This window comes from Onychostruthus taczanowskii, unplaced genomic scaffold (assembly GCF_017590055.1).
Source record: "Onychostruthus taczanowskii isolate IOZ18803 unplaced genomic scaffold, ASM1759005v1 scaffold54, whole genome shotgun sequence".
In the NCBI taxonomy this organism is placed as follows: Eukaryota; Metazoa; Chordata; class Aves; order Passeriformes; family Passeridae; genus Onychostruthus; species Onychostruthus taczanowskii.
In genome coordinates this window covers 2,331,904-2,354,463 of record NW_024503013.1, presented here as the reverse complement: position 1 = coordinate 2,354,463, position 22,560 = coordinate 2,331,904, and the positions used below count along the sequence as shown (strand labels likewise).

Sequence of the window (22,560 nt, the reverse complement as noted above, 5' to 3'; positions counted from 1 at the left end):
ATTTGTTTTGGTTTTTTTTCTTTTTTTCCATTTGGGGTAAATTCCAACACTACTGTTTGGGCATGAGCCAGCCTAATGCTCAGTGTGCCTGGGAGTCATGGGGTGTTTGCAAATGCTGCACTGCTGCAGGAAACACTCCCTGGGAACTGCAGGCTCTGAGCTTCCCATTGCTTACCTTAGGGAAAGGAGAATACCCCAAGCAGGAAGGGTCTGTTTTGTGGAAGGAATGTTCATATAACCCTGGACATCACTGAACCCCAGAAGAGCTAAAAAGCTCCAGAGAAACTACAATGTGAACACAGCAACAGCCAGACAACTAACAGACCAGCTGGAAAGCTGCAGAGCAAATATTCAGTGGCTAAAGCAGCCAGTGACAGAAGGGGCTACTGGGGGCTGCCACTTAAAATAAAGGTTTCAATATAATAATTTTTCTCTTATCTAAAGTCATAGGGAACAGGAATACCCCAGTAAAATATAAAACTCTGTACTGGGGAGATGCTGCTACCATCACATGGCATACTAACTGCACAAAGTCAGGAAAAATGCTATGGTACACCAGAAAATCAACTGCATTTATTTTCTATGAGACAAATGAGTTTGCTTAATGTGTACAGAACATATTAAGATACTTCGGGAGGAGTTTTGATTAAAATTTGTCTGTTGGGAAAACTTCTGTCTTCTGACTGAATTCTGCTACTAAAAATCTAACGTTGCACATGACCCCATGCTGTCAACTCCCCTGGGATTGGGGCTCACCTGAAAAATCATCAGGATATAAATATTGTGAATAGTAAAAACTTATTGTGGTCCTTCAGACGCCAGTATTCATAACTGAAACTCTTCATGTCATTGAAGTACGGGAAAAATGTATTTACTACATATTTTCTTTAGTTACATACAATATTTTAATTGTAATTACGTTATTTCGTCCACTGTACTACAGGAGTAAAACCACCAGGATTCCTTTATGTCTTTTGTCACAAGGTGGCGACGTTGGAAGCAAGAAATATGATGGAGACCGGGGACAGAGCAGCACCCTAAAATGCTGACATTTGCCACACTTTGGAGAAAATAATAAATCATGTATAAACTGTGATCTGTATATTTATGTGAATATCCATGTACTGACTTTAACTGTAAAGCAATTAAAAGAAATGTCAGCCCAGGACTATAAATCTCCTAATCCAATATAATCCTTGAATTATAACCATTATAATCCTTTCAATATAAACATTTTGGTGGGAATTCAACACACCCGTACACACCTTTCACCATATCAAATTCATTAGGTAAATAAGATGAGAAATAATTCTCTTTCCTTTCTAGGATTTTCTCTCCTTATGGTTTTGTTGGCAACTATTTTTAAAGAAATATATGGAAGCAATTACAAGATCTTGTTAAAAGAGTACCAAAGTATGTCAGCAGCATGAGTTCCAAGGTAACAGCAGTTTTCTGCCACAGACCAAGCAGAGAAAATTTAAGACACAAATCTTGTTATTAAAATGGATCTGTAAGCTTATTAGCTCTGAACAGAATCAGGCATCCATTCAAAGATGCTTTATGCAGAAAACCAGCAGAAGGTCATTATTCACAAAGCCATAGAATCCTTAAGGCTGGAAAAGTCCTTTAATCTCAATCACCAAGCCCGATCCCCGGCCCAGCACCACCACCGTGTTCACCATTAAAACCCATCCTCAAGTGCTGTATCCATGTGTCTTTTGAAGGTTTCCAGGGATGGTGACTCCACCACTTCCCCGGGCAGCCTGTTCCAATGGTTGGCCATCCTTCCAGGGAAGGATTTTTTCCCTAATGTACGACCCAAACTTCCCCTGGTGGAACTGGAGGCCATTTCCCCCATCCTTGCTATGCCCTCCTTCCGAGCAGTTGTAGAGAACGATAAGGTCCCCCCGAGCCCACTTTTCTGCAGGTCACACAGCCCAGCTCCCTCAGCCACCCCTCACAAACCCGCCGCGTTTGCTCCCACTGCTGCTGAGGAAGCTGCTGCGGCGGGGAGCGCCTCACACCAGCGCCGGCCCCTGCCAGCCCCGCTGCGGAGGTGCCGTACTCCACAAGCCCACGCAGAATTTTCTCGGGGATGCACCGAGGACAGGCACAAACAATTAAACCACCACACGACAGCGCTGCCTGAGACCTCCGGGCGAGGCGCGGAGAGGGCGCTGAGACGGGACTCGAACCCTCCATCTCCGCTGCACCCGCCACTGCGCGCCAACTCAAACAAAACCCTCCTCCCAACCACCACCGCGGCGTGACAGCACTTCCGTAAACATCGCGAAGGGATGACTGACAGGCTCGGCGGCCAATCGCGATGCGCGGAGTGGTGGAGGGGGCGGGAGCCCGCGCTGGGCGGCTGAGGTGGCGCGCGGCGGGAAACGGCGGCGCGCGAGCCGGGGTGTCCCGAGCTGGAGCGGCCGGGAGGCGACCCCGGGAACGGCCCTGGGAGCGAGAGCGGCGCCCCGAACCCGATCCCTTCCGTGCAGCCACGCCGGGCGCGGGCGCTTCTGCGCGTCCTGAGGTGTAGCCTCTCGGGAAGCTGCTGTGCGTGCTGAGTGCTGTTTGGTGCCGCTTTCCGCGTGAGTCTCTTAACGGTGCTGCTAAGTCTTGAGCATGCGGAGCAAAACGTACTCTTTTTTTTTGTTTGTTTTGTTTATTTCCCCCCCTTTGAATAGCACAAGGTAATAAGTGCTTTGTTCTACCGTTTTATATTTAGGAGTGTTGCTACAGCTTTCCGATGGGGGTAAAAACAGCTGTCAAAAGATATGAAACGAGAAGTAAGACAGCCGGGACAGAACTGGCATCACCCAGGTCCCGAGTGGATTGGAGACGCACTAGAAGGGCGCTCATACTGCTGGACAGCAATGACGAATCCTCGGCCGCCTCGGAGGAGGAGGAGGAGTCTGCCACATCCGAAAGTGAAATAAGTGAAAAAGACCCGCCGGCTGTGGAGGGCAGTGCTGCAGATCGGGAGGAGAAAGAGCCCAGGGGGGAAGCAGCAGAAGATGGTGACGATGAGTGCGTTGTGCCTGGGAAGCGAAAGAGGTGGAGCAGCTCTGTCATGTACGACAGCGATGAAAGCGAGGGCAGCGACATACTTGTTAGGAAGGTTTCTGCCAAACGCCGCTGCATAATGGATGACGATGAGAGTTCTGAAGAACAGCAGCCTGATAAAACATGCCCTACAGAGGATGTTTCTGCTAGTAGGAAACAGAAAGTGCTTGCAAAATTGAAAGAACTTGTAAGACAAAGTGCAGTTCGGAGATCCTGCAGCAGTGCAAATTGTGAGGTCAGGGTTTTATCTCTGAAATTTAATTGGACGAAATATTTAATCTGAGTAAAGGTTAAGAGGTACAAATCAGTGGGATTTTTTGGGTTTGAATGCATGACAGATTAGTAGTTCTGTAATATTTATCAGTCACATTAACTGCTGACAATCTGTGAAATTATTCTTACCAGGAAGCAGAATACCTGTTGAAGTGTCTTAGAGATCTCATGTTAGCTGAATTCCTAGAAGTAGACTGAAGAGGGGTACATGGAAATAGCTAATTTAAAGCTGAAAGTACAGAATGATGGGGTTTTTTTGGAAATGTGTGCTTTCTTGTTAATTGAACAAATGGTGTTATTAGATAGTCAGAAGTTTTAGCTGGTGTATGTAGTATTTTGCCTGTGCAAATACTGAAAATTTTTGTGATTGAAGTACTTTTTAAAATTTAATTAGGATTCTAATAGTGAAGCAGCAGTAGAAGAGGAACCATTCTGTCAGTTGCCCCTCACACCATCAGAAGGGAGTGAAACTGATGGTGACAGCATGAAAGATTTTGTAGTAGAGGAAGAGGAAGACGATGATGGTGATGACATTGACAACACAGAGCATGTGAAGAATGAGAATCAGCCACATCAAAAGCAACCAAATCCATCAAACAGCGAGCTGCTGGCACACTACATCCCACAGTGTAAGATCAAAATTAGTGATAATTTTTCATGTCTAACTAGCTTGCAGTACTGTAATAAAAATTAATGGGCTAAATACAAATGTTAAGGAATAGGATATGGTATTTAAAAGCAGATACTTAAAAGGTTTCAATTTATTATGAAAGCATTCTGATTTCCACAGGAAACTTTTGCAGTCTTTAAATATCTAATTAAAGAGAGGGTATAAGTTCAGGGGTAGAAAGTGAAATCTTATTGCACAATTTTTTTTTTTAGTTGGCCTGATTTAGGATGAAGTAGACTGCCTATGATGCATTCATTCCTGGGGAGACCTGAAGGCATCATCCTTCATCCTACAATCTTGTGGTTTATGCTAAGAGCAGCTATGTTAATCTGTCCAAATTCTGTTCTCGCTATGAGTTTGGGGCTTGGGATATTATTTTTTGGATTTTTTTTTGTTTGGTTGGTTTTTTGTTTTGTTTTGGGCTTTTTTATGTATTTTTATTCTGTAGTGGTAAGACTTGGGACCAGAGGTATAGAGGGGTTTCTGACTTCACTGACCAATCTCAGCCGAATTACACAGAGCAAGAAAACTCTTCAAGTTGTTCTTTTATGAAAACCAGTGTCTGGATGGAGCAGAGAGATTTGAAGCAGAACCTTATGCAAGTTATTTTCTTCCATATTTTGTTGTTCAGATGTAGGTATGTGGTGACTGGGCAGTCAGTGCTAGTTGTAGGTAGTCACAAGCATTTGCGGTATTTCTTTCCCAGTGAAGACCTCAGCAGAACTGTATTTGAAAGAAAAAAAAATGAACACAACAACCAAAGTGCAAGCAAAAAACCCATGACCACAACATAAGCTTGGTCTTCTCTGATTTATATTATTTTCTGCTATTTGTTCAACAAATTCTTCACTTCTCTTAGTGTTTGTAGGTCTTACTGTGGACTCTTCTTGCTGGAAGCACATGTGACTTCAGAATATTAAAATTCTGTAGGATCATTGGGATGAGAAGCACAATTTAAAGGCAAAATCCTATGGGTGTGGATGTTGTGCATTGAAATTATTTCTAAATCTATATTTTAGTAACTTTAAAATTATAAACTTAAAATACTGGAGAAGAATTCTTACAGGACTTCTAACGTGACTTACTTTTTTTTTTTTCTGATTTTTTTTCCTTATTTTGGTAAATTTTGGTTGTATTGCTTTCTTCCCAGTATCTCGCTGTGATCATTATGAACACTTCAAAAGAATAGTGAAGGCTTTCCTCATAAATGCAATTGATGACACTTTTCTGAGCTCATTATATGGTAAGTAAATTTCATTAAATAATATATTAATGCATTCAAAGTTATACAAAGCCATTTGTTCTAGGGAAGGGTGTTTCTCCTGATCATAGAACTGAGGGTCCTGAAAACTGTGATTTTCCTGCTGTGTAACTTTGGTGGGGGAGAGCAGAGAGGACTCTATCTGAAAATGATACAGTAATCTTGGAAAAATGTGTAGACTTAATTCTTGAGCACAGAAGGCTTTAAATGCCTTCTTGAGACGTAGGAATGTGTTTCTGTGTTACTAATCAGTAGTAACCTTTCCAACATGAAAACCAAATTAGTTTCAAAGCAGATATCTCAATGAAAACATTGCAAGGTCAGCTGGTTAGTCAAAATCTCTTGTGCTTCACAGCTTTTTTTCTTAGGAATTTGATAGATAAGAAATGCTTTTAGTTACGGAGATGACAATATCGTATTTTTTTCCTTTTTTTTTAACATATCGGATAAATAAGCTTTAGCTGAAGTCAGTACTTGTCTTATTCTTTCTGAGGAAGTGCTTTTTGGCATTTGGCCTAGTGGGGCTGAATAACAGCCTCACACATAGTTTCATGAGCACTGTGAAGATGGGATTAAGGAGGGGACTCTCGGTGTCAGATTATGGAAGGAGTTAGTGAAATGCCAAGAGTGGAGGATTTGGTGTCATCAGGAACTAAGAGGGAATGGAGAAACTGAAGTACACCACAGATCTCAGAATAAAGGCTGTATTCTCTTGGAGCTAAAAATGTCTTTCATCTACCACTGCTAGTTCTTTCGGGTGTTTGGTTTGTTTTGTTTCGACGAGTAAAAACAAGCCTTTGAAAAGTAATAAGTAAACACTGCCAGATTCATGTTGTAATAGCTTCCTTCTATTTCAAATGATATCTGCTCAATAAAATGTAACAATTTACTGCCAAGTTGCTGAAAGTAAATGAGCTCTGCAGTGAGCTGGAGGTTGGTACATGAACATTGTATGAACGTAGCCTAGTATTACAAAAATGTATTTTTGTAATGTAGAATGGATTGTTCTGAGTTAATTCTGGAAGTGAATCTCTTCATTAGTTTTGACTGAAGAGTAGCTACTATAGTATTGGAGCTCACACTTGCTTTTTTTTGGGAGGGATTTTGTTTTGTGATCTAGCACAGCCTCTTCAAGCTCATACTGCAAATGTGTGTGTAAAGTGAATATGGAAAAACAGTTAATTGCAATTATGGTGGCTATGACAATTAACTACGTTTATATAAAAAGCTGGATAGCCAGTGGTCCTTCTCAGGTCTGCCTTTTTTTGCATTCTGTGCTTTGCTGGAAGGCATGGGAAGGTAGCTGAATTAAGTTTTATGTCTGTACACACTGAAGTTCCAGGGCAGTGTGCATTGGCCTCCATCTGTGGAAGTCATGTTTAATTCCTGGAGTCCAGCATGTGTTTGGGAAATAGTAGCAGTAGTAGTTACTCATCCTCCTGCTTTTTTATTTATTTTGGTTGAGTAAGTATTTGGAAGTACTTATGCTAACTCAAGGCATCTGACTGCTACTGAAGTAAAGGTCAGTTTCTCTGTGATCTTTATAAGTGACAAAGAGAGTTGTCAAAATTTCTACTCTGAAGTAGCTCGGAGCAGTTTGTTTCATGGATTCCAACCACTTCCCTTATACATTTCAAACAACTTAAACAGGTTGGTTGAAAAGCACGACATTCCTCTACATGCTTCCTCCTTTTCTGTTGTTTTAAATAGGATTTGAGTGAATGGATCTCCATTTGGGATGAGAGCTTTTAGCTTGATTGTAGAATTTATTCTTGTACCCCTTTTAAATAAGAAAATATATCCCTTTAGCAAGATGCATGGATTGCGTGGATCACTTTTATGGGTAACAGTAGCAAATCTATTCAATGACAGTTTAGTAAAATCATTCATAGTTCTTGGTATGCAGAAGCATAATGTCCTTGAAAATTTTATCTAAAGATCTTGTACAACATAATGTGGTCAGCAAATTAGTGATGATTCTCACTGAACAGATGGAACAAGACGAAAGAAGTATGCACAAGATATGCTGATCTCACTTCATTATTTGGATGACCGCTTCATTCAGCCTCGTCTTGAGAACTTAATCTGTAGAAGTCGCTGGAAGGATCGATACAAGGTTATGTAGATTATACTTTAAATGCTGAAATTCTCTGTAAAGGTGCAACAATCACTATAATTACATATCCTTTTTAATAGTAACTATTGTTCCTTAACTTAAATAATTTGGTTTGGTGCTTATATAAATATCAGAAATATTTTACATGTTGATAACCAGACAAACATTCAGGTAGCAGAACAGAATCTGTTCTCAGCTACCAGAATGTGTCTCCTGCTAACTTCAGCAGTTGACATTTGAGGATTTTTTTGTCACTTGCTAAACATTCTAACAAGATATTTTCCTCCTCCCACAAAAAGGTAAACAGTATGTTCATTGTGAACCTTCTACAACTAAAAAAATAAAGTCAGTATAGAGCAATTAGTTATTTTATGTATATTACTAGAAGAGAATTACTGTCATGGGTGTCATGATTTAATGATCAGTGTGATAACGAAATTTGGACATCTTTCATTTCTCTTGGACTAATTTTGTGTGAGTACAGAGTACTCAGCAGCCTGTTAGAGGCATTGTTCAGTTTACAGAGGTTCTTTAAAGTTACTTGAAATCTGTTTTTCAGGAGCGTGTGGATTGTTACCCAGATGTTCGCATAAGCTTGCAAAATGCAGAAAATATGTCTTGTCAGGCCTGTGAACTGAAGCGGTGGTGTAAGTTCAATGTGTTGCTCTCTGGAAGGCTTTATAATAGTAGAACTTTGGAAGTGGATGACTTCATGTCAAATGATAAACAGGTAATTTCAAACCAGCATTGTATTTTTGAGTTTTAATTTTAAGTTTTTATTTTATCAATAAAATAAATCAAATGCTTTTCTATGGCCTTTGGTATTGCCTGCATCACAATGACTCTTGTGGTGTTTCCTCCCCACATCTACTCCCTAATGAAAAAGCCCTTCCTTTATCCTTGTGTGTGCCTATAATGCCCTTAAGACTTTCCCAGCAGGAATCTTGCATTGATTGCTGGTCAGAAACATTGTAAAAGTAACTTTCTGCATGAGGGACAATCATTGCCATTGAATGATTGTGTTTTCTGTTTTGGTGCAGGTAAGGTTTGTTCAACATTGGGTCACTAGGTTTACTAATTCTGTGCCTGCTCTGCATCTAGCACTTGAAAGGTCCACGTGCACTCCAACAGTTCTTGCTGGCTCTAGGTTCAAACACTGAGTGAAACAGTGCAATGGTCATTCTAACAGTCCAAGTGTGACCTTGTCAAAATTTATTGCTTCATTCTTCAGATTTTTTCCCACATCTGCTATTTCCCATGTAGCTGTTCACTCAGAACAAATTATCGTGGAATCTCAGATGGATTTACACTTGCTGATCTCCTTTCAAGAAAACTTGTTCCTAGCTACATCAATACATTTTATTAGAGCCTTTTCCCCACTACTGCGTTATCAGAATTACTTATCCAAACTAGAGAACACTTTCATTTAGGTAGTCTTGCATCTATTTCTCCCTCAGTTGTCATTTCTAGAACATATTGGATTAGATTTTATTTTTTTTAACTAAAAGGCATCTTTCATGTTGTTACATAATGTTCCATTAGGCAGTCATTTTAGGTGATTTAAGAAGTCACTTAAAATAATTTAATAATAGCCTAATACAATTTTATTTCACAGCGGAGCCTTTTGAAAACCTTGACTCTCAAGAACCTGGGTGTTTCTCATATTTAGAGATATTCCCTTCAAAATTACAGCTACACATAATTGTTATGATTAGGTATGCATATAACCTTCAGTAATGCAATTCATGACCTCTTATGATAAATTCAAAGCACTTGATTTGTCAAAAATAAAATATTGCTACAGTTGTTTTACCAAGCTGATATCCAAGTTCTGCCTTTCTTCCCTTTCAGGAGACACAGATGGTATTTTATTTGTGAATGTAAAAGAATTTTTGAATGCAGCTGAAGTTCCTCACAGTATTTGTTGAAAATAAAAAAGTTTCAGAACCAGGGTTTTTTAAACTATATTTGGTAATAAGGTATAATAGGATTTCTTAAGTAAAAATAAAGTGAAGCCCTTGTCAAACAAGAAGTATACCTTACTGAAACTCAAACCTGTATTGTTTGGGTGTTTGCAATAACTTACAGATTTGTCACCATGATTAGCATTTTGTCGTCATACAGACTCTGCATGTAATGCCGGAGCTTGAAAATCTGTGACAGAGTTTTTCTTATATTACAGACCCTTCTGAGCAGCAGTTGCTGATACTCTATTTTGAAAAGTATGTATGTGCATGATAGTGAAGAAAGCTAGGCTTTTCCAGCAATGCTTTTCCCCTTTTAAATCCTGTTTATTGGAGGAAAACAGTAAGTCCTCTGCAATCATCCCAGCACTGATACTACAATCTGTCATAGTCATTCTTCCTTACATACAGATCACTAATTTAAAAATACTCAGTTTTTCATGGGAAGTGTGTACCTTACCTAACCAGAAATAATTAGTGAACTAGCACAGGAATTTAATCTTTACCTAACTTTCAGCTTAACTGTGGAAATAACAGTAGCAATTCCTTCACTGCTGACCAAATGTTGTCCTGCATAAAGTGTTGGCTATTTTTCACTTTGGAAAAAACTTGAAATATCCTATAGAATACTGAACTAACTTGCTGGTTCATTTTTGTCCTCTTCGGCTTAGCAGTACAAAATGAGAGCTTTTTTTACCGTGTGTACACCAGCATCTGGGGACGTCTGCTATGTGCCTGCTCAGTATAGCTCAGTGGCTGTTAAGGAGGCTCAGGAGACAGAGTAATTGAGCACTTTCCAGTCATTTTTGATAGTGTCTTGTAATGCAACATTTGTGTTCTTATGGTGACCTGCAGTTTAGACTGCTAAAAGTACTGTTCTCAAGTTGTCTTTAAAGCTCTGCTGGCAATGCACTGAGCAACTTGTCCTGCCAATTTAGAAAAAAATATAAAAGAAAAAGAGGCTCACAGAGCTACATAAAACTGCCATTTCACAAGCCTAATTGACTGATAGAGAAGGCAGTTCAGTACTGACAGATCAAATTGAACAGAAACACATAGTTGGACTATTTTCTATAGATTTGTTTGAAAATACCCGAGAAAAGTGGATGTGAAGAGAACAGAAACAGACCTCCAACCTCCTTCTTCTGCGTAAAACTTTCCTTTTCTCTCATCTCTGAAGTATTCTGCTTTGCCAGTAGAAAGAGAAGAGAAACAGCTGTTCCAATTTTGCTTAGGCTTGCAGTGATTGTTCACTGTTTAGGTGCCAATTCTCATTTCCCCTGATCAGGGAGAATCACAAGGGTTAGAGGTATAAGTGTCCTCCACACTTCCTTATGTCACCTGGATTATAAACTCAGACTTGGTGTTCTGTTTATAAACATGCTTAGAAGACATGGATTCAGTCACCACATATTGAGCTATTGTCCAACCATGCTCCTGCATTCCATACAAAGTAATTTAACACAACTTTGGCTGATAGGGCCAGCTTGAGTAGATAAGTTAAGCATTAACACAGAGGGACTGAGGACTGTGAGGGGAAAAAATTAGAGTACAGTACTGAGATTCTTTCCAAAGCTGCATTCTGAAATAGCATTGTATTTTTAGACTATCTTTCTTGCTTAAAAACACAATACATAGTTACATTTATATGATATTTAGCTATTTGCCTTTGGCATTTCTCCACATTGCACATAAATAAGCTATGAAACTCACTGCCACAGGATATTTTGGAAGGGAAAAATACTATTGGGTCCCAAAATGAATTAGGTTCTTGGGAAAGGTTCTTTCACACTATGGAACATGATATTTGGCATGATACAGATGATCTTAACTCTTGACTGCCAGAAAATGTGCAGTAGTCTTATGACCATTCTAATGTTTGTGCTGGATCTTACACTAACTTCCTACATATCTCCTGCTAGCTGTTGTCACAGGGGAGAAAACTGGGCCATCAGTTTGATGTAAGATTGTAAGATGGTATCTCCTATTTTATATCACATAATGTTCCAAATGCCACACCTCATTGCTTGGGATACTTGAAAAGTTGTGCAATGCCCTATGAAATACTGCAGCTCAGTTCTTCATTGCTGCAGTATTTGAAATGGTCATTCTGGAAATTTGAATTTATCAAGGCTCAGCATTAGCTGGTAGGTCTTGCACTTCAAAAGCACCTGCAGCACCAAACACAAGCCTTGTTTTTTCAGTTTTGGGGATACTAACAAATGGAGCTGTATACAGGCACAACATTTACATGATCAATAGAGACTTAAAATATAGTAATAGGCATTTTTTATCTTAAAACGTTTAAAATTTCAGTTAATAACAATTTACTGTAGGTCAGATAAAAAGTTCTTTTGAGTGTGTCTCTTTTGACTTAACTGATACTATGCCTGGTGATACCCACTGATCTGCTGATAAATATGTTTAAGAAATTAAGATATATTCATATAGTTAAGAGAACATATAACTAACACATGTAAATTCCATTTACATAATCTTTAAAAATGCATTTTTCTGTTACTTTCATTGTCAGCAGATAGAGCTGGTGCTAGGTTGCACAGGTAGGTCAGGTGTTCTGGAGAGCTGCTCACAGATGCAAACATTTGGTCATGCATTCAGAAAAGCTCCCAGAAAATGTAGGTTTTAAGCATTAATTAAAGTTTAACCTTCTTGTAATATGAGAGTATTTGGATTATTAGCAATAAAAGGTATCACTTTTTTGGCACAGAAGAAATAGATTTGCAACTTAAAATTTAGTTGATTCTTATATATATCTACATGTAATGTAAAACAACAATGCAATTGCAGCTAGCTTTCATTACTAGCGAAGAGAACTTTAGCCATTTACATACTTGTTTTGGAAAGGTGTGATGAGACATCAGTCCAAAACAGGCATATTTGACCTCTTGTTTACCTATAAATACGGCTGTGAAATAAGTCAGTTCCATCTTTTCTGCATGGAAATCATAGAGATAAAACCGGTAATAACTGGGAGATGCAGAGGCTTTGTTTTCTGCACCATCATAGCTTAGCTGTTCCTCCCAGACAGTTGCAGATTAATGTTTGTATTGTATAAAGCTTCAAGTTCAGATTTCATTTTTTTAAAATTCATCCTCTCCATTTATTAAGTGCTGTAAGGTGTATGCCTAATGTGTTTTTATGTATTTCTTGAAGAAATATTTAATATCATTCAGTCTACAAAATGTTAAAACTGGTATTTCATCTCCCTAGGAAGTACTTACATATTAAGCAAAAGTAAGCAAATAGATCCTCTTCCTCTGCTTTCACAATGTGATGGTTGTCTAAAGTGTTGGTGATTTTGTAACAAAGTTCCACCAGGCGATAGGAAAGATATAACCAATTACAAACATGATTGTCTTTGCAAGAGGTCAGCACTGATAAGCTGCCATTGCTTCGACTTGCTGACTGCCTACTTGCTCAAAAATCTTTCTGCTGTGACTGTGAAAACTACATGGGTTTGTGCTAATTTTATGCATGTAGTGTCATTCTGTTTATTTCATTATTCCAAACAATTTCCTGGACTGACTGATTAAATCTTACTCAATTAGCCCACCAATTCTGTATATTGTAAAGATAATCATGGTTCTATCCAAGGGAATAATTTGTTTGCTCTGGCCTAGGTTTTGAAGGTTGGCATGGTGTGTGCAAATCGTACAAGAGTTTATCACAACTTGAAACACTTCAAGTACAAGTTATACATGGCTTGCAGCTCCATTGTTGAATTGGATGGTGTTGAGGATGAAGCAGTCAAAGACACTGTGGAGCGTCTTTTCAGCCACTTGGAAGAGACTGGGTGGATTCAGAAGGTATGACTGGATTATTCCCTGTATTCTTTTCCAAGCAGATGAAAGTAAGTTCAGATAAAATGTCTGATTTAATGGATCAGTTCTGAGTTACTGTTCGTCAGTAATACAACTCAGCTCAACCATTCCCCCATTTCTGCTGACCCAGTGTTTCAAACAGTTTGTATCAGCTTTTGACATGAAGCTTTTTGACAGCTGCATGATCTCTGGGCTGTGGTGGGCAGGCCCCTGGTTCATTTAAAAGCAGCAACACAAGAAACTTGAGCTGTAACTTGGAAAGATGTACATGAGGCACAGAAAGAGTATTTTAGAATTCTGTTTACACTGAAGAACTTTTAATTGTTCAGAACCACTTCATGAACTATTTTAAGACAATTTATCTAAATATGTAAAAATTTAGATAAAGTTGCATTTAGTATGCTTTTAGATATAGCTTCTAAATTGTTGGCATGCTTGGTCATGTATTGAACAAGAAAAGCAGTCTTTACATAATATAGTTATTAAATATGGATAAATTGTACAAATTTTATTTCATTCACAGAGATACAATGATCTTGAAAATTACCTGGAAGATGCAGACAATTTTCAAGAAGAGAAAATTGATTAAGAGATCATATAGCTCTTTGAATGACATTTAAAAAATGTGAATGACCTACTTCATCTGTATGCACTTTATCTCTGCCTGGACTTCAAGATTTCTATGTAGGCTATTACACGTAAATTCATATGCCTTTAAATTACTGTTTGATAATGTGCTATATCTTCTTTTTCTCATCTGTGTCAATACAAATCCAAAGTTTTACCAAATCAGTCCTTCCAGTCTTACTGCATTAATCACTTTAAGTTTCCTACTGTTAGACATATCAGTTCAATATCTATTTACCTGTGAAATAAAACTTCCACGTATTCAGATTGAGCTGCATTGTAGAGAACACAGGAGATGCTGAGATCTTTTGCACTGGGTATATTTGGAAAGGTAAGGCTTTGTTATACCAGAACTTAGGACTTGCATCTTACCATCCTTATTGCTCATTATGTGCAAGTAAGTCCAGTCAGTTAGAATGATAGTTACAACAAACAGGACCCAAATGCAAAGATCTATTTCTCCTCTGAGGAATCAGTACAGACAGTTGCAAGGCAACAGAGGAAATATTCTGCAGTCCTGACTGCATTTGCAGCACAGTAGTCATTCCTCTCTTGAGAAAGTAGGTGATGAGTCACAGTATGGGCGTCATACAGACTGAGTCTGGTTTAGCCATCTAAATGAACACATGGGCCCACATTGCTGTCTCTGATAAGTAGCTGGGACAATTTACTGAGATTTTAAACATCAGGTTGCATTGTGCAAATATAATCACAGCAACTTGGAGTAACTGCAGTCCTAAGAGAATGGATTAATATGCCCAAGCAAGATAAGCAAGAATTCTTCCAGTATAACTTAACAGAAAGTAGGACTTAGTCAGAAACAGGATGCGTGGCTTACCAGAATTGCATGAAACCCAAATCAGAGTAGATTTTCAAGGCTTTTGGAAGGGTTAAGTATGGTACTGCCCATTCTGAAAAATTGGACAAGAACTGTAAATGTGTACTTACAGCCCAGAAAGCCAACTGTGTCCTGGGCTGCATCCAAAACAGCATGATCAGCAAGGTGAGAGAGGTGATTCTGCCCCACTGCTGTTATGAAACCCTACCTGGAATGCTGCATCTAGCTCTAGGGTCCTGGCATAGGCAAGACAGGGCATGCTGGAGCAAGTCCAGAGGAGGGTCACTAAATTCATCAGAGGGCTGTCTGTAGCTAGGCTGAGAGAGTTGGGGTTGTTCAGTCTGGAGAATGGAAGGCTCTGGGGGACCATATTGCAACCTTTAAGTATTTAAAGGGGGGCGGGGGGGGGGGGGGGGGGGGCTACAAGGAAGATGGAGAAAGACTTTTTAGTAAGGCCTGTAGTGACAGGACAATAACTTTTAAACTCAAAGAAGGTAGGTATAGATGGACATAGGGGAAGAAATTTTTTACTGTGAGGTTGGTGAGGCACTGGCACAGGTTTCCCAGAGAAGGTGTGGATGCCCCACCCCTGGAAGGGTGTTAGGTCACGATGGGGCTTTGAGATGGGGCTGGTATACTGGAAGATATTTCTGGCCATTATGATCCTTAAAGGTCCCTTCCAACCCAAATTATTCAGTGTTTCTGTCCCTGTATTTTGGGCTGCATATAAAAAGCATCAGATAAAATTAAGGGCACAGTGTTTTGAATCCTACATCTTGGTGTATGTACATACTCTATTAGTCTTTTGTGGCTGGACAACTTAGTGAAAGATACTGTTAACTCTCTGAGTCCTTTTAACATGTTACTCTCTCAGCATCAAAAGTAATGGAACCTGATTTCTCATAGATTTGTCCATGAGAAGTCACCACATTTATTTTGCCACTTTACTGGAAACAAATATCTAGATTGGGTAGGCAACTGCTGCCAGATGTATTGCTTAACAATGAACATCTGCTGCTTTTCTACATAGAGACTATACCTTAGATTTGTCATTCACTACTCTTTTTCGAGCATTCATTGTGAGAAATTAACTGCTTTTACTTTTTTAAGGACTTGAAATTCAGCAATGTTTTAAATGCTATTAGGCTGAGTTAGTAGCATCAGTACTCCTTTGTACCAAATACAGATACAAGATATACAAAACCAAGATGAAAATTCTCAGTAAACAGATTGAGATTTGGTCTCAAGTAAACTTATGTTGAAGATATTCTTTCCATACCTTATCTGTGAGTTAGACACATAAAATTCTGAGGTTTGGTATGTCTTACATCTATCTCCCTGGTTACCAAAGCTGAAGGTTTCTTTCTCTATTCCTTCAGAGGTTTTCTTCTCTATTCCTTCTCCTTCCTCATCTCTGTTCTTCTGGGAATATTGGTGGGAAACGTTAGTTTAAAAGTATTCAGGAATCCATCTTGAATATATCCCTTTCAGGTATTGCTACCTCGCTTCTTTCTGTTAACAAAATCTGTATAGTTTGATTTGCTTCTCTAGAACATAACATTTGGTGTACCTTAATTCTTACAAAGGAAAGCCATTATGAAATGGGTTCTGTAACCATGTAATGGAATATGTCCTCTTAGAGCCTTCCTGACTGGTCCTAATTTTTGCTACCATATGAATTTTCTGAAAACTCTCAAGACTATGACTTAAAATTTTGTCAAAATGAATGGTTGATCTCTCATTTTGCTACATTAAAACAATTCACTACCAAAATAAACAATAAGTTTCTGAGACTCTGGCTTGCTGATTACAGGTGAATCTTGCTGATTTCAAGAATACATACAGTTTGATTGGAAATTGAAATAGTCCATTCTAATTTTTTGATATCCCAGACTTGGTTTTCACCTCCTCTTTATTCAGCTAAAAAGCGTGTGCTATCTACAGCATTTTTTCCCCAGATCATTGTTTTTTCTGTTGCTAGCAGGTATACAAAAGTATTCTGATGGAACTTCTAGGTAGAAAGTGCTTCCATAGGTTTACTAGTCTTAGCTGTGGTATCACCAGTAGGACTAAAAAAATGCTGTAAATTGAAAGCACTCATTTCTGTTTCAGTAAGAAACAGATATGTGATTTGGCATGAGCTGATGTTTTTGTGTGTATTGTGTCTTAAACTCTTGATATTCGCCTCACTGAGATGGGAGGAAGTGATAATACTTTTGTGGCTGTTCTATCTGAAGTGTTTCTAAAAGACAGCAACTATGAAGTGTCATTACATCACTTTTACATTTGTCTTCACCACAGGAAGTTAAAAAATTCTTTAGGATAGAAGAGTAAATATGAAAAAATTTAGATGAAATTTTCCAGGTCTGTCTGCAAATGCTAGTACAGCATGAAGCACAAAGAAGACTCTTACCCCTGAGACTTTCTATATATAGAAAAAAAATCAGTAAGAATATTTCTAGCAGAAAAAAAAATTCTGCAAATACCTAATGATGGGAGAAGTGAGAAATCTGACCAGTCTTTCATGCTTTTTTTTCCACATCAGGGAAGCTGAATTGAGTTAGGAGGTGAGAGAATAAAATGTTTGTTCCAGTAGGATATTTTAAATTGGTTTTAGTGTTAATTTTTGAAGCAGTAGCTCTAATTAAGATAAAGTACCTGTCTTAATGGAACAATGAAGAGAGCTCAGTATGCGATTAGACTTTGCACGGGTGATTAATGATCATACTTGGAAATTACTTTAGTTCCTGTAATGTTTTGATAATCTGCTCTAGTTTAAGTTCTGTAACTAGAGATGGTGATAATGATGAAGCTTACACAAGGTATATATGCACAGGATCAGTCTGACTAACACAATGTACTTCAGGGACAGGAGGTTCTTTTTGGTCTATATTCTGTCCAGTTCTTGCAGTGAAGTATGAAAAGAAACGATTTTTCACCCTCTGTGTCCTTCAGTTTTTGGAAAGAAAGTTGTTTGCTAATAGTAGATAGCTGTTACTGCCACTTTTTCGACAGTGAAGGCTTCTCCTGTTTCCAAAAAGCAGCTATTTTTAGCACTTCAGCAGGCAATTACAGGCAATTCCCATGCTTAACTCCTCTAGTTTACATTTATTTGGATAAATAAAGACTTCTAGTTTTATCCATTTTTAAGTCTGTCTGGATAAACAGAGTGGGCTAGTGTGCATGTGTGCTACACAAACACATGTAAATACAATACTATTCCAAGAGAAATATCCAGCACACACAAGTGGGCTTTAAAAAAGTTGCCTTTCTGATTCTGCTTTGAGAAGAAAGAAATACCAATTTCTAATCTGAATTCAGAGATTAGACAAAAGAATGTATTAGAAAAAGAGATTAGAAAAAAGTATGATCTACCAGCCAAAGAGTAATATGAGAAATATGTGAAATTATATTAAAAGAACCTGATAATAACCCCATCAGTGGCTCCACTTCCCTGGATAGTTGATGTGAATTTTGGTAATTGTCTAGGTAGTAAGTGGTGGCATGGGATTGTTCGGGGTTTCTTCCCCTATTGTTTATTAAATAAGATATGAACACAGTTTCCTTGGATTATTATTAGTTTAAAAAAAAAAAAAAACCTCCCAAAAAACAAAAACACCAGAAATGCTCTGTTCAAAATTTCTTACTTTACAGTTTTAACAGAGCAGCAATTGCAAGCACCTTGTGCCCAAAGTTTAAAGATGAGAAAACTGACTCAGGTCCAGCCAGACTCTGCTTCAAAGTTAAACAATTTGCCAGGTGAGCAGCATCACACATGAGCCTAGCTGGGAATACCCCAGGAAATCAAAATGGCAAAGGGCAAAGAAAAGTAAATAATGGAAATGGCTGAAAATTCAAAGCTCCAGTTCAGAAAGTCCTCTGTAGGATTGATACAAAGTATATGCCTTTCCAGTAGAGTTAATGTAACTTAGAAGCAATATGATATGTGATTTCTAAACACAGATGAACGAGGCATGTGCTGAGACTGAAGCATGCACTCGAGATTTTAGGTGACAAAGGTTCAGAACAGTCTTTTTGTTCCATTTTTGGCAAGTTATTAGCATGATGGGATGTCTATGGTGAGAATTCCTGTCTGTGAACCCAGCACAAATATGTGCTTTTCTCATCTGGAGGGGGCTGCTGCTTTGGGAAACTCAGAGCTTCAGCAGCAGTAGGGAATTCAAACAGAAAAAATGCTCAAGCATGACAGTTCTTGTGAGATTACAATGTCAGGTAAAAAGGTCACATTAGTGTCAACAGAAGGAATTAGTGTCAACAGAAGGAATAAAGTAATTAATTGTTCAAGAACCTGTTATATTTTATCCTGAGTGTGCTTATGAGAATGCCACCATCGCAAGGGATGTTACAACGTGTTAAGAACCATTTGTTTTTAAGAAAATTGACAAATGACCTGTCCAAAACTGACGGCGGTATCCAGGGGTTGGTGACACTCGGCAGTGTCTTCTGAACAAAACTTGGGAAGACGAAGGGTGGCTGTGGAGTATTTCCTGCTCGGAAACACCAGGGGCAGCATTTGCTGCGGATTGAGCGAGCGGGGCTCGCAGCGCAGCCCCGCAGCCGGCTGCCTCTCGCCTCGGAAGGGAGAGATCAAACCGCAAACCGAACTCTCGAGATGCTGCTTGGCAAAAAGCGCATCTTAAACGTCTCAAGTTAAAATGAAAAAAAAAAATCTTTGTTTGGAAAGATCACTCTCTGAGTTCTATGTAATCTTGTAAGAGAGAGAGAGAAAATTCCTCCAGCTGTCTTGGTAGGTTCCGGAGCAGCACCATGGATTTCATATTCCCGCAGCCACTTTTTGAAAAACACAGCTAAGCAATCATTTAAAACACTCTCGCTTATTCACCATGAGATTTGTGTGTTACTGTTGCACGTGTGCTCTGTAACTGACCCCCTTAAACACAGCAATGACATCTGAGCTGTACAAAACAAAAGCCGAAGCAAGGCCTGAAGCAAAGGTAACACTGTCTACTATTTTACAAACATTATAATATCATTTTATTTTCCAGCTGTGCCAACCCACTGTTCTCAACAGATTCAAGCTACTGTTACATATCAAATAATAACCCACTCTTCCTCAGTCGTTCAAGGTTAAACAACAACAAAAAACTCTTTTTCCTGTTAGCAATAATGCCTTCCTCTGAAGGCAGCACAGCCCCAAACCTTCTCCCACCTTATCCCTCAGCAAAGTCTGAAAGCATTTGCTAAGACAAACATGGGGCTGAATGCACTGGAGGCTCTGTCTGGTGCTCACCAAGAACCTGGAAACCCACATCTTGCAACAAAACCCTCGTGTTTGTTGCCACATGAAGGAGATGGGGGTCATGAAAGTGGGGGGTTTTATATTTCCCATATGTCTAATGCTGCATATCTTTTATATTCTAGGGGATTTTCCAGGAATGTGTCAGTTCATCACTGACATTCAAAGTATTTATTTGCATGACCTTGGAAGGGGATAAAAACACCTGAGAGGGTTATTGTCAGCTCCTCCTTATCCTCAGCTTCATGGTCTCAGTATGCGGAGATGAAATTTGTGTATTTTTCTGACGGGACCCATTGCAGAACTGAAAGAGATAATGCACCCATCTACTAAGGGCTGTACAGTCCCAAAAGACCTTGGAGGATTTCCATCAGGGATGTGTCTCTGCGTGCTTGGGGGCCATTTTATTCCCAGAGGTATGTGGGAATTTGGCTAATGCAGCCACAGTAGAAGAAGAGCATATTGCTTTAATAAAGCCGGCCAGCTCCCAGCTATTTCTGCATCCTCCTTTACAGCTCACCTACAATAACACGCAGAACCTGACGGCTGCCAGTTGCAGCAAGGCCAGTTCCAGAGGCCAGATCTCGCAGTCTAAAATTGCCCTGCTCTAAATAGAGGAGCCGGGCGAGAGAAGCACTAAGCCTGCGGCTTTCCCGGGGAGGAACCACAGTGTAGGCGCTACGTGACTTGCCCCGGACACCCAAGAAGCTCCTGTCAGCGCACGGAGCTCCCACATCCCGAGCCTGACCTCGTGTCGTGCACTCGTCCCGAGCATGCGAGCGCCCTAGAACGCACTGCTTGTTTTTATACCGTCTGTTCCAGAGAAATCCAGCTGGTAGAGGAGCGCAGCGCCGTGATTTATTTGAGAACCCCCTCGTACTCGCCTGAAGGTCTCACCGCCGAGGGAGGAGGGAGAGCGCGGGAGGCTGCGCTCCTCGGCAGCTGCTCCGCGCCCGGCCCGGCACCCAGGTAGAGGGCGAGGAGGGGAGCGGGGATTTCCTTGGCGTCCTCCCATGCACATACCTCCCGGGGAGCGGCAGCGGCAGCCCGACTCCCCTCGGCGGCCGCTGGGAGGCTCCGCGCCTCGCCCCGGCCTCCCCGGCCGCGCTCTCTGTCGGTGACACCCGCCTCCCGCCCCCGCTCCGCTCCGCGCCGCGCCGCGCCGCGCCGCACGGAGGGGCCGCGGGCAGCTCCGGCACCGGCAGCGCCGACAGCCCACCGGCAAACACCCGCCCGCCGGCGCGGGCATGGAATATACAAAAACACAAAGGAAAAGTGGCTGCTGGACTGTTCTGGGGGCAAAATGCTGGAAGTTTGTAAGTGCAACTCTCCGTTTGTAATTACTGTCTGAAGAGGGGCTGGGTTGCTTGTTTGGGGTTTTTTCCCCCTCTTCCCCTTCTCCCCCCTCCTCCGTGCTTTTCTTGAAACTGTACTTGAAACTGTTCGATATCTGGGAGTAAAAGGGAAAGTACGCGAGAGGAGTTCTTTGCCTGTGTCCGTAGCTTGCTGCTTAATACTAAGGGGGGAGATGAGCACTGAAAGCAATACGGATTTATCCAGTGGCTGAATTAAGTGAAGGCGAAGCGTGGTTTGGAAGCCCACTGACTGACATTGTTCCGGACCGGGGAATCTGTCTCTCTGCTTTTTAGAGGAACTACAGTTTAGCGGCAGCCAGCCGGACACAGTCACCACGCCGCAGAGTGGCCAGCAAGGAGCGGGCGAGAGAAACGAGAAAGCACAAAGACTAAACTAACCCGACCCTCCTCCTCTTTCTCCTCCTTCCCGGCTCTTTATTTGCACATTTACTAAAGACTTAAAAAAAAAAAAAAAAAAGGAGAGAGAGAGAGAGCGAGAGAAACCCCAACAAACCCACTCCAGCTAACCTACGAGATTTTCGGTCCGCCGGGGGTTTCTCCGCGCCGCCGACCACGGCAATGCCTTAAATTTTCACTTCAAGGAATAACACCCCCCGCTCCCCCGAAATAAAATAAACCCAATAAACCTGCCAAGTCTCACTCATTCCCGACGGAGAGCTCCTTCGTCCTGGGATTCATTTTGAAGGCAGCGGCTCGCTTTATTTGGCTTTTTTTTTTTTTTTTTCCCCCCTCTCCTCCCCCGCCCCCCATCCCCCCCGCCCTTCTCCATGCGGCAGTGAGGACCGACCCATCCGGAGGGCCAGGACCGGCAGCCAGCGATGGGCGACACGGCTCCCCCCCAGGCCGCGGGGCTGGGGGCCGGGCTGCTGGGGGGGGGCCCGGCGGCGCCCCGGGTGCACAGCGCCATCGTGGAGCGGCTGCGGGCCCGCATCGCCGTCTGCCGCCAGCACCACCTCAGCTGCGAGGGGCGCTACGAGCGGGGCCGCGCCGAGAGCTCCGACCGCGAGCGGGAGAGCACCTTGCAGCTCCTCCACCTCGTGCAGCAGGGGCAGGGCGCCCGCAAGGCCGGCAAGCACCCCAAGGCGGCCGCCGCCGCTGCCGCCGGCGCGGCGCCCCCGGACTACCACCAGCACCTCCTCGGCAACGGCGGCATCAACGGGGAGCAGCCGGCGGGGGAGCAGCGCGCCTCGGCGCTCCTGGCGGTGAGTCACAGCGCCCGCTGCCGGCGGGGAGGCGCCGCGCCGAGCCC

The 22,560-nt window shown here is 41.3% G+C and overlaps 2 protein-coding genes across 6 annotated transcripts in view; both read left to right on the top strand.

Moving 5' to 3' along the window:
* The first annotated feature begins 2,361 nt into the window (after positions 1-2,361).
* CCDC82 (coiled-coil domain containing 82) lies at positions 2,362-21,999 on the top strand. 5 transcript variants are annotated; one of them, XR_005953567.1, is made up of 10 exons: positions 2,362-2,591; positions 2,729-3,301; positions 3,734-3,968; positions 5,160-5,252; positions 7,262-7,386; positions 7,946-8,116; positions 12,992-13,177; positions 20,061-20,606; positions 20,758-21,251; positions 21,585-21,999. XR_005953567.1 is itself a non-coding variant. In XM_041417028.1 (8 exons), the coding sequence occupies exons 2-8, from the start codon at positions 2,750-2,752 to the stop codon at positions 13,779-13,781; spliced, it is 1,428 nt and encodes a 475-aa protein (XP_041272962.1). In that variant the 5' UTR covers positions 2,362-2,591; positions 2,729-2,749; the 3' UTR covers positions 13,782-15,025. The 5 variants fall into 5 exon arrangements, 1 of the variants encoding a protein (XP_041272962.1); XR_005953566.1 differs by having other exon boundaries at positions 2,362-2,556; positions 20,061-21,251; XR_005953564.1 differs by having other exon boundaries at positions 20,061-21,251.
* Positions 22,000-22,086: 87 nt separating this feature from the next.
* Positions 22,087-22,560, top strand: part of MAML2 (mastermind like transcriptional coactivator 2) — a 209,138-nt gene continuing 208,664 nt past the window's right edge. Inside the window, exon 1 of the mRNA XM_041417026.1 lies at positions 22,087-22,513. Within this exon, the coding sequence (XP_041272960.1) occupies positions 22,130-22,513 (384 nt within the window). The 5' untranslated portion in view covers positions 22,087-22,129. The remainder of the gene's footprint in view (positions 22,514-22,560) is intronic.

Bases quoted from the DNA above. Each gene is read 5' to 3' on its own strand.
- CCDC82 (XM_041417028.1), top strand. From the start codon at position 2,750: ATGGGGGTAAAAACAGCTGTCAAAAGATATGAAACGAGAAGTAAGACA. The intron at 3,302-3,733 runs GTCAGGGTTTTA...AAATTTAATTAG, and splicing joins GCAGCAGTGCAAATTGTGAG to GATTCTAATAGTGAAGCAGC. The intron at 7,387-7,945 runs GTTATGTAGATT...TCTGTTTTTCAG, and splicing joins GCTGGAAGGATCGATACAAG to GAGCGTGTGGATTGTTACCC.